Here is a 16,774-nt window from a genome sequence, read left to right as displayed (position 1 = left end):
TGAATGGACAACATTCACATGTCCTGAAGGACATTATGAGTGATTTGTCATGCCTTTTGGATTAAAAAATGCACCACAAGAATTTCAACGAAAAATGGGTACTATATTCAATAAACATTAAAAGTTCTGTTGTATTTACATAGACGATATTTTAGTTTTCAGTCAAACTAAAGAAGAATATAGAAAACATCTTGAGATTATTTTCAACGAATTTATAACACAGGGACTCATTATAAGCAGTAAAAAGATGATACTACAAAAACAAGACATTGAATTTTTAGGTTTATACATAAATGACAGAAAATTAGAATTACAATCTCATATTGTCAAAAAGATTTTAAACTTTCCTGATAAATTAGAAGAAACCAAGTTATTACAAGCATTTTTAGGATTATTAAACTATGGTCGCAATTTTATTCCTAAATTAGGACAGTTAGTAGGACCATTATATTCAAAGTTGGGTAAACATGGTCAAAAATATTTTAATACTTAAGATATAGAGTTAGTTAAGAAAATTAAAGCTCTAGTCACTCAGTTAGAACCTTTACAACTCCCATTTGAAAATAGTTATAAAATAGTCCAGACAGACGCATCAACTCATTGATGGGCAGGTTTACTTCTTCAAAGACCTATGAAAGAATCTTCTCGAGATGAAGAACAAATTTGTCGCCATGCTAGTGGAACTTTTAATAAAGCACAATCTACTTTACCCTCACCGATCTAAAAATTCTAGGAGTAACCAACTCTATTGAAAAATTCTAGGAGTAACCAACTCTATTGAAAAATTTAAGATATTCCTTGATAAAAAATTTCTTATAAGAACAGATTGTAATAACATAGTTAAATTTGCAAACAAAGCAAAGTAACAGAGGATGTCTGCAAAAAGATGGATTTCCTTTATTGACTGTATTACTGGAAGAGGTTTTAAACCCATATTTGAACATGTTAAAGGAAAAGACAATTATTTAGCAGATATTCTATCCCATTTACTAATTGATTGTTAAATTTTTCAAGAATGGAAATCAAGAGCAACAACAGTTATAGCCTTATACCAGTCACTTCTAATCCTCTTTTGATTATCCAAAACCCAGCTCAACTTTTCCGCGCTAGACATAATCTTTTTCCTAATCAAAAACTTATTTTAGATAATATTTGGTTTTCTAGAAACAACCCCGATAGAACCCTCGTCAGAAATCTAAATACTTTAAGTGAATATTTTGTATCATCCAATAAAGCATATCAGAATTTACAGCAAGAACATGAGACGCTTATATCTCATTATAAAAAGTTAATTTTAGCTTATCAAAAAATGACAGCAAACCCCATAGAATTAACTATTTTTGAGCAAACAACTGATGAAGATGAAAATCTTCAAAAAGTTCAATTTTTGCAGGTACAAACCAAGTATGCCAGGTTATTACCCATGTTTTCTCCAATCTACAGAGAAATTTTGAAATAACAAGTTGAGCTTTTTCCTGATGACCTTGAGGATCTTATCCTTGAAGAAGCCAAGTTTGATGGTATTAAGGAATTTGTTGATATCCAAAACTACCTCAGAAACAATAGTCCACAGACAGAAAACTCCGTACCTATGGCCATTATTTTGTTAGATGTAGATATTGTTTTCTTCTATCTTTTTGAAATAACCAGAAAAACCCTTTTCTCTACAAAAACAACTATTTATTATTTAAGTAAGTTGTTAGAATTAAGAATGATCTACACCATCACCATACCAAAAGATATGCCATTAGAATATCTAAATTCTTTAGGTAATTTTCCCAACCGTTTAAACCAAGGCATTGCCTTCGAACATAAACTAACCCAAAATTTTAGGCCAGAGAGTCTAATCCTCCTTCAAATCTACAGCACTCCCTCGGAATGGGTAAATGATGGAGCTATAATTTTGGGACAGCATCGAATTTACATTCATTCTGATCCCACAGAAGTTAAAGTTCTTACTCAACATATTGATTTTATAAATAGCTTTCGTAATGAGATAGAACTAGCTACCTTTAACCATTTGATGTACTATAAAGCCTATAGTCGAGTTAACTTAAGCTACAACCCTGGTTTTAGACTCTACAACCATAATATTAACATGAAAATTTTTGTCAAAGCAAGAATTCCTCATGTCATTAAGCCTCCTCCAAAGATTGAAATATCTCCAGAAGTTGAAGAAAAAATAAATGAAGAAAAAATGTTGCTAAAACAGTTCGACCTCGCCCACCAGATAGTGTTTCTGATAGAAATTTGTCCAATATGCAAGAATTCTAAAGAAAAAGCAGATTCTCCACAGCCACAGTATGAAGATAAAGGCAGCTTCAGCAATCAAGAAAAGTAGATTTCCAACAGTGTACAGATAAAAGCAAATCCACCGAAAGTAGATTCCTAACAGTAAAAGTAGATCAGATTCTTTAAAAGCCGACATCAACAGTCTAGCAATAATGCAGGTCATCTTATCTTTAAAGCATTTTACATCTCAACCATCTATGCAGCATCTTCAATCTGAACCGAAGATTCATCTCTCTCCTTTCTTATAAGAGGATGTTCTCTTCTCATGCAAAGATCATCGAGTTTTAGAGCAATCAAGTTTAAAACCATCAAGCATTTCAGCCTTCAGTTTCCAGTGTGTTTTCTTTTGTGACTTCTTTCAGTTTCCCTTGTATAATAGTGTGTGAGAGTGCATCAATGTATAAACAGAGTGTATCTATGTATATATTTTTCATGAAATAAATTATCTAGTTTGCTCATGTTCAAATTTTTTTTTCCCCTTTCTTTATCTAGTATTTTCAGTACTTTCGGGCAAAGGACTTGTGTCGACAAAAAGATCTAATATGTAAATTTTATTTAGCCAGACAGTGTAGATCCTAGAATTTTCTTGAATCCAGCCAGTACAAGCAGCCTTAGTATTAAATTAGCAATTTTTCTTGTGAGTTAACTCGAACTGTTGGCTTGTTAGCCCGTTCTTGCCGGTGTTCAGGCATTTTTACAGGGCGTTATCAGAGCATTATTAGGTTCGGCAATCATTTATGTGATTTAATTGTTAAATTTATTCTATGTTATTTTGCATGCTTCTATCTGGTTAGATCCAACTCAATTTTGGTATCAGAGCCTATACTGGTTCGTTAAATTTAATTTATATATAAGATCTTTTGTCTAAAAGAAGTCTGTAAGTCTATATTAATATTAAACCCTTTGTTTAATGATCTTTCAGTAAGCTTATTTTATGTTTTAAAGTTTTTATGATATAATCATATATTCTGTTAGGTCAAAGTGACAATATAACTTGTTGTGTGGTCTAAAGTAGAATATCATTCCATTTTAGAGAAATAAATTGTGTGGTCTTTCCATTTGTAAGAAAAAGTTTGTGTAATTTCCTTATTTATTTGATAAATCAAGAACCTAACATCATTGCATGGTAGTATTTGAGCCTTAAGCTCGTGTATTGATAAAAATTACAAATGAAAACAATTTTTTTTTTAAAGACTAATGGAGTAGCTAATAAAATTGTAAAATCAAATCAATCAACATCCCAACATCAGTGATTGGTTCCACCTCAGCGAAGTACTCATCTCTTTCACATTACATTGTAATTTCTCTCTATATTCCCAAATTATTGATTAGTTTTGAAATTCCAATAAGAAACATGTATTTCATGTGTTGCTTTCTTTAAAAAATTCAAATTACTTTTGAAGTTTGTATGGTAAGATTAAAAAGATTTAGAAGTTAAGGATATTATATGACAAAAATAATAAGAATTTTAAGATAATGAATAATTAATAAAATTATAAAATCAATCATTTTACATCTCAACATTAATGATTGGTTTTCAAACAATCACTGAAGGCACCAAAAATCTTGTGATCTAATGAAATTTTTTTTACCTTTCAAAGTGGACGGTAAATGTTTGAATTTTACAACAAAACAAATAATAATGTGTGCGTTTTTTACAAATAATAATTAAAAAAATAATAACAACAACAAAACAAGATTGAAGGACTAGCACTACACTCGTTAACCTTACACTTATAACTTCACTCTAAATAACTAATTTCCACTAACAACACTAATCACTATATTCCAAAATTCTTGATTACTTTTGGAGTTCAAACCTTTTAAAGAAACATGTATTAATGTGTTGCTTTCTTTTAAAAAAAATAATGATACTATATGACAAAAAGAATAAGAATTTTAAGACAGAATGAAGTAGGTAATAAAATTGTATTTTTAGAAGAGTAACACATCGCATCTCGTTTAATTTCAACCTAATTACCATAAATATTTTTATTATTTCTATTTCAGTGTAAACCTAATACAAAAAATATATTAATCTTTTTTTGATAATTATATTGTCCTAACAATTCTCATTTTCATAATTTTAGACATCTATTATATCGGTGTTTAGTATATTTGCATTTTATATTTAAATTAATAAATCAATTATAAGATAAATTTAATTCAAGTGAGTTAAATAAATTATTAAATGGTGGCGTTGTAACTTATATGGTGGTGAGTCATACGACCTATTTATTGAATGGATTAAATAGGTCATATAGTATAATCTATTGTCTGTTCAATAGGCAGACCAGGTTCGTGTCAACTGTCATGAACACTTCAATGTCAATATTAATATTTTATTTATAAATGCGAAATTTTCAAGTCGTAATGGATGAGCAATGATGTACACGTGGCACGTATGTAAAGAAAGTTGAGATCTATCCCAAAAGTCAAAAAAAGCAACACGTCGTCGAAACGACGTCGTAGCCGAATGAAGCAATGAAATGTTCCTTTTACAGAAGACATACGATGTCGTTTTACTCTAGCCTCCAGTGGCTCGCCGGGCCTTTCTCTTTTCCGTTTTGTATCAACCCTGATTTTCTCTTCTTCGATTTGTCCGCTCTGCAATTCTCTTTTTCTCTCATTAGATTTCGTTTTCGCTTGCATCTCTCTAACTTCACTCCAAGCTCATCTGGGTACTCTTGCTTTGTACTCGCATCACTTTTTAGATATATGGGTTTTTGCAATTAGGGTTGTTTGGTTTCTCTCTACAATCTTATGCTCCTTTGAATCATCATTTTGAGGTTTTGGGTCATTAAGCAATTCTGGGTTATTCATATCATATCAAAGGTACTTTAATTTATCTGACCTAAATTTTTCTATTCCTTGTGATACTCTTTTGTTTATTTTTATTTAGTTTCTCCTAATCAGTGACTCTTGGGTGTTTGGAATTTTGGGTTGTGCTCCAGATTCTAAGTTTTCTTTGGGTTCATTGATTTCTCAATTTCTCTTTGGACTTTGACCACCTTTCTCTCATTTACAGCTCTCTGTTTGCTTGGGTTATTCTTTCCAAGTATCACTTCTAGCGTAAAGGGCATTAGCCCACTTTTGGTTACTTGAAATATTGTATTATAGTGCCAAATTTTATACTATCAGTTTTAAGGTATTTGGGGTTGTGTTGTTTAGGATTGTTTGGCATCAAAAATCTGTTTTTCCCATTTATCATTTCTCTGGAAAATTGGGTTTTGTTTTGTTTTTTTTTTTTTTTTTTTTTTTTTTTTTTTTTTTTTTTGTGTGGAAATTTTGAGGGTTTTTCCCCCCTTGGTTTCAAAAGTTTGGACTAATGGCTAGAGGAATAACTGGGAATTATTGAAGGTATTGCAGCTAATTCCTGTGTGAATGGATAATCCAACACCAAAGCTGGGCCCGAAAGGCTTAATAAAGAAGCATGAATTTGTAAGAATTATTATTCAATGTCTGTATTCTTTAGGGTACGAAAATTCAGCAGCTTGTTTGGAATCAGAGTCAGGAATTTCATGCAAATCTATAGAACTTGGATTGCTTAAATCCCGAATTCTGAATGCAGATTGGGATGATTGCATTGACAGCCTTAATGCAACTAAGGATTTAATGGATGAAAAGAGAGGGCTGGCACTGTTTCTTGTGTTTAAGCAGTGTTTGTTGGAGTGTTTGAATCGTGGGGATGATTCTTCTGCTTTAGCAGTCCTGCAAAAACAGATTTCTGCATTACACGTAAGCAGGGAGAAGGTTCACAACCTTGCTTTGGGAATGATGTTGCTGAAGGAAATGGGGTTGGGTAAATTTGAAGGTGATGTTATTCGTGAATCACGAGAAAGGTTGTTAATAGAATTGGAAAATTTACTTCCACCACCTATTACGCTTCCTGAAAGAAGGTTGGAACATCTGGTCGAAATGGCTGTTAGTGCCCAGAGAGATTCATGTGTGTACCATAATACAATTGAGGCAATCTCACTCTATGAGGACCATCATTGTGGTCGAGATCAGATTCCCACGGAGACTGTTCAGGTGTAATAAGTGTTACTGTTACATTTAATTTTCTGCTTGTAATGTTTAAATGGTTTAGATTCTAATTTAAATTTACTTTTGCTCTTAGACTTGAACTTGCTTTCTTTTTTTGATAAGTAGACTTGAACTTGCTTTCACACGCTGCTTTTTTTTTTTCTTTTTTTCTTTTTATCTTAGTTGGTACTCACACACACATACCTCCTCTGAGACATGAACCCTAGACCTCCTCCCTTTGGGAAGTAAGGGCCTTGTACCGCTAGGCCACTGACGTGTTGGTGCTTTCACACTCTTGGCAAACCTAGTTTTTACCATTACATAGAGCAGTGACCCTTTCTAAGTTAACTGTCTTATACATAAAATTACCTTTTGTATCTTTTTTTCCTAGTTATTTTGTACCTTTTTAAAGCTCAATGGAAATTTCTTGTCCTTTACTTTTCCCTGAATGAACTGCTTATCCAGGAACATGCTTATGGCATATTACATGATGGAATACTATAACCTTATACAAGTTAGCTTTGGTTGTTTTGTATTGTGTAATATAAATTCATATGTATTCTTTCGACAAGTTACATTTGTGTAATTTGTAGATTGATTGGTAGTCTTACTTTATAACTTCTTTACACTGATGATATATTGCTATTTATGGAGTACGTAGGGATTTATTGAAATTCTTTTGTTGTGCTCATATAAGTAAAAACACGGAAATTAATGTTGTCCTACAATCAAATAATGGTAGACTAGTGTTCTTTTTTTTCTTGGTTGATGTTGAGGTTAATTCTGGTGTGAGATTAAATAGTGTTTCTTTTTAGAGTTTCCATACAGAGGAAAAACCATGTCTTTCCATCTGGAATGTGGCAATTAGGGTTGGATTATGATTAAAGGTTGAAGTTTTCAGGATCAAATTTGGGTAGTTAAAGGGCTGGTTGTTGCTATTAGTTTTGCACAAAATTGCGGAACTTAAAATAAAAAGAGAGGAAAATGAATATGAAGAAGGGAAGATAAACTTAAAATCTTACTAAGTTTATCTTACTAAAAAGAAAATCCTTCTTAGAGTTTTACCTAGGATAGATTAATGCAATATCATCGCTAAAAACTGCAAGAGTTTGCTGATAAACTTTTTATTGTTCAACCTCTTTAAATTGTATGTAAAATGCTTGTTTTATAAAGTTATAATCAACCCAAAAAAGGAAATTTTGATTTGGAATTCCTACTCAAGAGTGAAGAAAGAATTTCTGATGTAAATTCACAAAAAGAAAAGGATTTCTGCAGTAATTCTAAACTAATTCCAAACGACAAAAGGACTCGACAGTACAATGAACAAAATTAAATTACCAAGTTATTTTTTATTTTTTATAAGTTAAATTTCCAAGTTATTCTTAAACTTGAGAAAATATAAAAACTGAGCAAATTAAGTTTCAAGTAAAGTGGATGAACAATTGATTATGCTTTTGCTAGGTTAATTTCAGCAAGGTTGGGGAGCCTCTTTCTTGTTGTGCAGATGTTTCTTGCTCAAGACTCGTGTCACCTCGGCTTTTGGCGAACACGTAGAAGGGTGTTGTTGCGATCTTAGGCTGCTGATCATTGATTATAATTTACGGGTGCACATTTTTTGCATGGTTATGTGACCCTTAACTAGAAAAGTAATAGTGTGGAAATGGAGAGTCATGAGGTCAATTCGACGCTCCTTAATCATTCATTGAATGATGATTGTGATGAGGTTCTCTTTTAGCTTTGTATTTATAGGACTTTATAATGCGGTCGTGAGAGTGGTTAACACAGTTTAGGAGCTCTTCACAATTGTTTTACGTATCTCTGTTTAGAGCCAGAGTGGTGATCGTTCTTCAACTGTTGATGATTGCTCATGTGAGTTGACACATCCAAATTTGAGGTCAATGTATCATTTATGTGTACTCAAAAAGAGAGAATTTACGAAGGTGGATGTTTTTGTTTCCCATGTGGTCCAAATGATTTGATGAAAAGTGAATCATGTGAATTTGAGACCTTCCTTCTTACCATAGAAACTTATGAAATATAAAGGAGAATAATCCTCGTGATGGCATATAATTGCAATCTCTATCGTAGAAGGAGGGTGAGTATTGAGGTTTGATAAAAAAAGGCAATGACTTGGTTATTTCTTGTTGATCCAGAGGCTTAAATTTAGCTAGTGAGATAGGCCGTTGGAGAGAGAGCTGGTGTTTTGGTACCTAATGGAGCGTGTTGCGGCTGGTGTAAGGTCGGGAATAGCAGCTTGCGAGTTCATTGTGGAGGTGACCTCTGGTGTTGGTTTGTTCTTTCTTAGGGGGCTTTGATTCAACAGTGCAACAGGATTGGCGGTGTTGTTGCCAGCGGTGCGCTTCATGGTAGAATTGAGGTGTGGTAGGCATGGGAAACAGCTTTTACAAGATGAATGTCTGATTTTGTTTCAGCTCTTCAAGTTGATTTCCTGATTAGGAGTTAAAATTGTGGCTAAGTTGTGACTTAGGTGGATGAGTGAAACAATACGACGCTCACTTTGTGTTGGCGCGTCGGTGGTAGCAAGACTATGAGCGTTGATGGTACTGCTATTGAAAGATGGCATTGAGATGTATTTGCCCAGGACAGCTTTGGTGGGTCGAGGTGTCAAAGTCTGAGATTTTGGAGATTGTCCTAAATGCTAAGAGCCGATTGAGGCATGCAGTAGGAAATTACACGATAAGATAGCTCAAAGTAATGGGAAAGCTACTTGGCTCTTGCCTCTAGGGTCAAGATTCAATATCTAAGTACTGTGACCGACAAAAATAATCTGAGTTGGTGTATGCTAGTGAAGTACAAAACATGTTAGCAGGAGATGCATCTACTTGGCAGTCAACAAATAGATAAATCAATTGTTTGGGGAAACAATGCGTGGGGAGGTTAAGTCAAGCCACAAGGACTGTTATTCATGAAGGCACTGGAGAGACGGGAGTGTGCCATGAAGACTGCTGTTAAATATATGTGGTTAGATGGGACCGGTACCTGCAAGCACGAAGGTTAGATTTGTCTTTGTTCACCTCTTTCAGCACTCCAAATTAGTGGGACCAACCCTTGATGATGGCCTTCATGTATTGTTTTTATTAACTTAACATCTCCAGTCATACTGACTCTGCATTAGAATTTTCAGTTAAGAAATTTTCAGTTTCATCAGAGACATGCTGCTCTTTTGCTTAGGGGATGCATTATTTGTTGAAATCCATGTTTGAAATAATTCTTTTGTGAGTTTGTTATAAAATATGTTAAAGGAGTAGAGGACAAATATTCATTAGAATCGATATTGGATAGACATCTATTCAAAGCTGTTAGTAACTCTAGCCAGCATCGGAAAATTTCAATCGTAATACATGAAACTCCGTGTTATAAAATGGAGTTATTATTAGGTTTTATTGTTTTGCTATTCATTTTCTTCCTCACGTTTTTGCAGATTTTGTCCAATCATAGAAATGAAGTTTGGTGTGTCCAATTTTCCAACAACGGAGAATACTTGGCCTCGTCATCAAGTGACCTCACTGCCATTATATGGAAGGTACAATTCAAGTAGTATCCCATGAGTTATGGCAATGTGCCTTAGAATTATAAAGGCAATGTTTGATGTCATCGCAGGAAATATTTATTGTTTGATTATTTAGGATCTGATTTCTTGCAGTCCTAAGAAAAGTTTGGTCAAATATGCTGTAGAAACATTTAATAGTGTCTGAATATTGCTCTGCTTGAGAAATTTATATTATGAAAGATATATCTTAAGGAATTTTGTATGGGAGACACTTTGTTAGGACTAGTAAACCCTTACAAAAGTTAATAATAGTTTGTGCTTAGAATTCCTAATGGTTAGGGGTAAAATATTGATAACATGAGTAATCTAAGGAGTATATTGCTCATGATGTGTACATCCACACACAAAAGTGACAGTTCCACCTATAAAATATAATTTTACAGCAGTATTAGGTTTGCCATATTGATTTAAATTTACATTGAGTTTTCATAAGAAATTTGTTTTATTTAACTTTTATAGCAATCACATAATTCTTTATGAAGTATGTCGAAGTTGCATGTATATTTTTTTGGTTATTGTATTTTAGCTAATTTTTTCATATATTTATTTATACTTGCATAATGTCTATTGTTTTTTTTTTTTTTTTTGATAAGTGTCTATTGTTAACAACCATCTACTCCAAAAGCTTACGTTGTTAGAGAGGGTGTAACTTAAATATATGAATCCTTCAACATGCCCCCTCACGCGTGGCCTTCTTTTGGTCCAACACGTGTTTTAAAATTTTTTATTTAGGGTGGTGGTGAGGTTTGAACTCGATACCTTTGTCTCTGATACAATGTTAACAACTATCTACTCCAAAAAAATCCTTCACAATTTATATAAATCCTTCACAATTTATCAATAAATAAGTGTTTTGATTCATAATTCAGAGGTGTGAACAATTTCTATCCTTTACCTTTTAAATAAAAAATAAAATTCTAGAATATGATCTAATTTATCCAAGCTATATGACTTGCTTAAAAACATCTCAAGGGAAATCAGGGGCTTGTGTATTTGTTTGAACTAAAGAACCAAATGAACCGTTGTAGTAAAATAGGACCCCAAAAGCAGCATGGCTCAACTAAAATTATCTAAAACCAAATTAATTTGGGTAAAGGGCAATAAACCCCCTTGAACTTTCAACCAAAAGCACAAAACCCCCCTGAACTAAGTAATGCCCCCTGAACTATTTAAAAAGTATAATTTGAGGACAAAATCTAAATTTGCCGGCACCTGAGCTAACCGGAAATGTTGGATTACAAAATTGCCCTCTAGTAACAACCAAAATATTGTGACAACCCAAATACCTTATCATCATTATTTTTGGACAAAAATATCCACATCATGTACCGCCACATCATTAATAATAGGGACATTTAAGTAATCTCGTAATCCCAATCCCCTAATCTTCTCTCTACCAACCATCGTCTCTCCTTTGAACCAGTCGTGGCGGGACCACCACCACCACTAGCACAAATGCGGAGGTATCATTTCAACTATCCCCATAACCACCACCACCATCCCCACCCAACAACCAATACCCCCATAACCACCCCCATAACGCCAGCGACAATCACGGCCGACTCTTGATATTTTGTCTGGGACTCGATTTGGCAAATCAAACCATAATAATCACGAAATCAACGTTTGCACGTCCTCTCCTGGCAGCCATAGCAATTGTTGTTGTATGAATCTTCGGAATCCTACGCCGCCATGATTGAGTTGTCCACGATTGTTGGGTTTGGTAGCCTAAATTTGTTATTTATTTATTTTTTCTCCCAATGATTGATGATTCGGCCATTCTTATATTATAAAGAATAGAAAATGAACAATTGAAAGAAATTACATCCATCTTCGAGTAAGATGATTTATGCCCATATAAAATACACACACACACACACACACACATAACCTGTTATAGAATCATTTTGGCATAATTGAGACTTTGACAACGCAGCTTCAACTTCACCTTTAAGTTGAAGGATTTGACCTACAAAATGAATTTGACGCAGCAAAGGCTGATCATATCAAAATAAATCAAGGGAATAATTTTTTTTTTGGCAGAGTCAAGAGATAAATCAAAGATCCCATCCTCTATGATGCACATGACCAGACCTCTGGCGTCAAGAATTGGAACGATCGGAGGTTAGCATCTCTCGGAGACACGGCTTCCAAAGCATCAAAGTATGAATCAATCGTTGTAGCATGGGTGGTCTTTCGGGAATCCATCGGAAACTGTTTGGAATCAGAAAATTGGGAAACAAGTCACATGGGTGTGAACATGGGTGTGGCAAACGAGATAGCAGGGAACTTCGTTGATGTTGAGGAAGACGACACTAACGCCGGCGAGCTTGAGCACGCACTTGACTGGTCGTTGCTGATGACAATGGCGACTTGTGAAGAAAATTAGGGTTAAAAACGACGTTTTAATTTGGAATTTTTATTTATTTATTCTCTTAGTAGTAATAAGGGTAACTCAGTCATTTTGAAATTATATTTTGGGTCAGGTGATGATTAGGCACCGAAACAGTGTCACCTGGTGTTTTTTCGTAGAAAAGGAAATAGTTTAGGGGGTTTATTGTAAAAATAGAAGTTCAGGGGGGTTTCTTGGGAGAGAGTAAAATTCAGGGGGGTTTATTGCACTTTACCCAATTAATTTTGACACTGATTATTTACATCAAACATTTTAATTATTATTATTATATTTTTTGGAACCATGTAGCTTGTGTTTGGATGACAAAATAGTGATGGACCCCCAAACAACTTAAGTACTTAATTTTTTTCCTGAGTTCATCAAGTATTTTCTTCTCCTTTGGGGATCTTATAGCAGGATGGCATATGAAGGTGTTTGTCTAGGAAGACTATTATGCAAAGCAGTCCTCATTTCATCCTATGGGTTCTGATGGAGCAAAGAAATTTGAGAATTTTTTTTAAATTTGCATGCTAAAACTTTTCATATTGTGCAGGAAGCATCCAAAATCGTTGTTCTTCTGTTTGGTTATTTTTGTTCCTTTTGTTCAAGGGGTGAGAATTGGATATTTATTTTATATTTAGGATGATTATTGCATGAATGATATGGTTGTATTCCTTCGTTCTTCTTTTGTTTCTTACTGAATATCTCTTCCTTGTTTGATCTTTATATTATATTAAGCAGGGAGGTAAGTCGGGAAAGAAGTAATATTTTTGGAATTCTCTGAAATAAAATTTGAGTTTCATCTATTGCTTGGGAACTTCTCTAACACTTGCAGTTCTTGTGAGACAGTACCAGTTTGAACTGTAGGAATTTTTCCAACTTCAGTCGAACTGGCGAACTGCATACACAAGATGATCCCAAAAAACTAGATACATTTTGCGATGCTCAAACACTCCAATGGCAGATCCAGAGACCGTGGAACTAAATAGAAGTTCTTTGAATATTCTTTAAATCCATCTTTATGTCATAGACCAGAGATTGGGAGACTAACTATAACTTCATATTTGTACTGTTTTGGACCTTGTTCAGGAAGTTAAAACTTCTTAACCAAGCACTTTTTGGTTGGACATTTAAATCTTTTAGTGGCTTGAGTGACTCCAACTGCCAGATCAGGTGAGGCCTGCATGTTATCTTGATAATTCAGATTACTTATTATCAAATAATATGAAGGCATTTGGTGTTGGATAGATGTTTATATTGCATTGTTTCAAATTATATATGCTTTGCTAGAAAGAAAAAAAAACCAAGTTTTTGACCTAAAAGACATTAGTAATTAGTTTAGTTGTCCTAAAATATATGCCTCTACATTAGATAAAATTGAAGGTCCAAGCATTGGCAACTCTAAAACTTACCTGGAAAACTAGAAAATGCTGGGTTTCCTCGACTCTGATTTTTCTCTTTCCTTTTTTTTTTTGACAAGTGAATCTATCTGTGTGTGTGTGTTGCTTTTATTTTTTGTTGACCTGATTTTGTAATCCATGGAGTTCAATGGATGTTGACAAGTTTGGGTCAAAATTTTCAACTTTATTATAGTACATCAGAAATGCAATACCTAGAGTATGTCTTGCCTATGTGAGGAACTAGGAAGAGAAGACTGGAGATAGACACAACTTTGGGGCCTTTGGCATAATTTTGACGAAGTTTCTGTTTTGATACTCAAACTGCGTACTCGCGCTTGTCAGCCTGAGCTTTTACCGTTGCACTAATCAATGACCCTTCCGTACATTAGCTACGTTTTCAGATTAACACATGTATGCTTATGGTGTTAAATGTTAAATCAGTATAGTGTTTGATTTATTATTAGCGCTTCATGGTCTGTGTTTACATTTTCGAAGTTCAAAATTTAAAATCGCATGCTTCAAATATGCCTCAATTTTTTAATTCGATTCTGAATTTTTTTTGTTCAAGGTGCTTGAAGATGGTAAGGTGGCATTGAAGCACATTCTAAGAAGCCACCAGAAACCAGTTTCCTTTGTTTCATGGAGCCCTGATGACTCGATGTTGCTCACTTGTGGGAATGCAGAAGTCCTTAAACTGTGGGATGTGGAAACAGGTACATGCAAGCACACTTTTGGCGAGCACACTTTTGGCGATCAGGGCTTCATGGTTAGCTCATGTGCTTGGTTTCCTGACTCAAAGCGACTCGTCTGTGGCAGCTCTGATCCTGAAAAGGGTATCTACATGTGGGACTGTGAGGGTAACGAGATTAAGGCATGGAGAGGGATGAGGATGCCCAAGGTTTTGGATCTTGCTGTGACACCAGATGGAGAAAATCTTATCAGCATATTTTCTGAGAAAGAAATTCGGATATTAAATGTGGGAACAAATGCTGAGCGGGTCATCTCGGAGGAGCACCCGATCACGTCCCTTTCTGTATCAGGAGATAGTAAGGTTTTTATAGTCAACCTTAACAGCCAAGAGATCCATATGTGGGATGTTGCTGGGAAATGGGAGAAACCACTGAAGTACGAGGGTCACAAGCAACACAAATACGTGATACGGTCCTGCTTTGGTGGCTTAAATAGCTCCTTTATTGTCAGTGGCAGTGAGAATTCACAGGTATGCTTTTTACTGAGTTCCTCAGTTAAGCTTGCTAGCCCTACTTGTTAAAATTCATGAATTTAAGCATGTCTATCAAATGAAGAACCTGGTTATGGGACCATCAGCACTCACATAAAAATTTATAATATTTTACTTTCCAGCAAGCCGAAGTGAAAATTTTCTGTTTACCCAAGCAGGTCTATATCTGGAACCGACGAAGTTCAAATCCAATTGAGGTCCTGTCTGGCCATTTGAAGACAGTGAACTGTGTGAGCTGGAACCCTAGGAAGCCTCAAATGTTAGCATCAGCAAGTGATGATGAAACAATCCGTATATGGGGACCAAAGCGTTCGAAGAATATATAGCCTGAGAAGCTCATTTGAGCAGGAGAATTGAAATAACAGAATCTGTTTCTATTTGGCTTCTATTTTTATTTTTATATTTTTTTCTCATTTTAATCTGCTGATGCATTTGTAAATATGTGGTTTGAATTTGCTTCGCCCATTCAAACTTTGGGGGTGCATCCCTTGTAAATTCCCATTCCTTCCATTCATGTCTTGCATTTTTCGATACGATCTGTAGATGCTTTTAGACAAGTTTTGAGGATGCTGGAAACTCGGAATTTGATGACTCGCTCTCTATCTTGCCCTTTTTGAAACTCTACCAGCTTAGCCTAGTCTCACCCGGTGCTCAGCATGGCACAAATATATGTACATTTTTATTATCGTTTTCGTTAGGGTTAGAGCATGACATATGTGTCACTTATTTATGGTCTTTTTATGGTTTTACTAAAGAATGAAATGTATTATTTGGATGGTGAATTCAGATGTATACTGCAAACATTGGAGGGAAATTGATCTAATTTCATGGGTGGTATTTAATGAGATGTCCCTACCATGTCTTTATTTCTTTTTGTTATTTTCTTGAAATTATTGTGACCTTTGAAGGAATGACAAAATATAGTTTTGCCTGTTGGTGCTATATTTTTAGGTACTTCACATCTGGTTCCTGAAAAAATCGAAGTACATGGAGTGCAATGGTGCATAGAATTGAAAGCAGGTACTTTTTAGGCCATCTGTGTAGATGTCCTCCGCCCATGCAGAATCAAAATCCTCTCCGGTAACGATTTCCCGTTGTTTCCTATGCAACGGTTAATACCGTAAAACGATTTCCCATTATTCTCTACGGTTGAAACCGTAGGGAACAAAACCACCGGGAACCTCCCTACGGAAATCGTTACTGGAGAGGATTTGGGTCGAATTCTGGTGAGCATCAACATGAGCATAGCCCGGCATGAGTTGTCTTACCCACTTTCAAATACTGTGTTATACTTGTCTTGGGTTTAAAAGAATAATTTTGTCAATGAAAAGAAAACTGAAAATATTTGAAAAAAATATATATATATGATATTTAAACATTTCACCTAACGAGGAAGGAAGATCATCAAACTTTGCCTGGTTCAATTACAATTATTATATAAATTAGAAAGTCGTGTTATAATCCAGGTCCAGTTTGAATTTGCTCAATCCAAGTTGAGTTTGGATTACACAAGTTTGGGTTTGAATTGTTCACAGTTTAACAAGGAGTCTGCGAAAATGGGTTACGCCAAAATACCATTCAAAGTTTTCATCAACTTATCACCAACTACATGTAAGAAATTAGTACATGATCGGGCCTCCGCCAATAACAAGTTGACATATAAGCAAAACGTTGATATATTTATTTAGGGCAATTGGGGTGTGGATTAAAGTAGATAAGATTTCTGTAAAGTAGAGAAAAGGGATAGTATGGACAAAAGATGGAGTATGAATTTAGTGGTCCTCACTTACTCCATCTATCTTATTCTCTACATATAGAGAATCATACATATCCATTTGTTTATTCCTACCTGG

The 16,774-nt window shown here is 34.6% G+C and overlaps 1 protein-coding gene across 5 annotated transcripts; it reads left to right on the top strand.

Moving 5' to 3' along the window:
• The first annotated feature begins 4,818 nt into the window (after nt 1-4,818).
• Nucleotides 4,819-15,768, top strand: LOC132306701 (WD repeat-containing protein WDS homolog). Of its 5 annotated transcripts, none has more exons than XM_059804215.1 (5): nt 4,819-5,127; nt 5,662-6,324; nt 9,761-9,862; nt 14,250-14,900; nt 15,080-15,768. In XM_059804215.1, the coding sequence occupies exons 2-5, from the start codon at nt 5,677-5,679 to the stop codon at nt 15,245-15,247; spliced, it is 1,569 nt and encodes a 522-aa protein (XP_059660198.1). In that variant the 5' UTR covers nt 4,819-5,127; nt 5,662-5,676; the 3' UTR covers nt 15,248-15,768. The 5 variants fall into 5 exon arrangements, with proteins under 5 accessions (XP_059660198.1, XP_059660197.1, XP_059660195.1 ...); XM_059804214.1 differs by having other exon boundaries at nt 5,653-6,324; XM_059804217.1 differs by having other exon boundaries at nt 4,820-5,127; nt 5,864-6,324.
• The last annotated feature ends 1,006 nt before the right edge of the window (nt 15,769-16,774 follow it).

Source organism: Cornus florida, unplaced genomic scaffold, assembly GCF_030987335.1.
Source record: "Cornus florida cultivar Cherokee Brave unplaced genomic scaffold, ASM3098733v1 CherokeeBrave_3.0.0_Hap2_Chr05, whole genome shotgun sequence".
Lineage (NCBI taxonomy): Eukaryota > Viridiplantae > Streptophyta > Magnoliopsida > Cornales > Cornaceae > Cornus > Cornus florida.
This window is presented reverse-complemented; position numbering and strand designations above follow the sequence as displayed.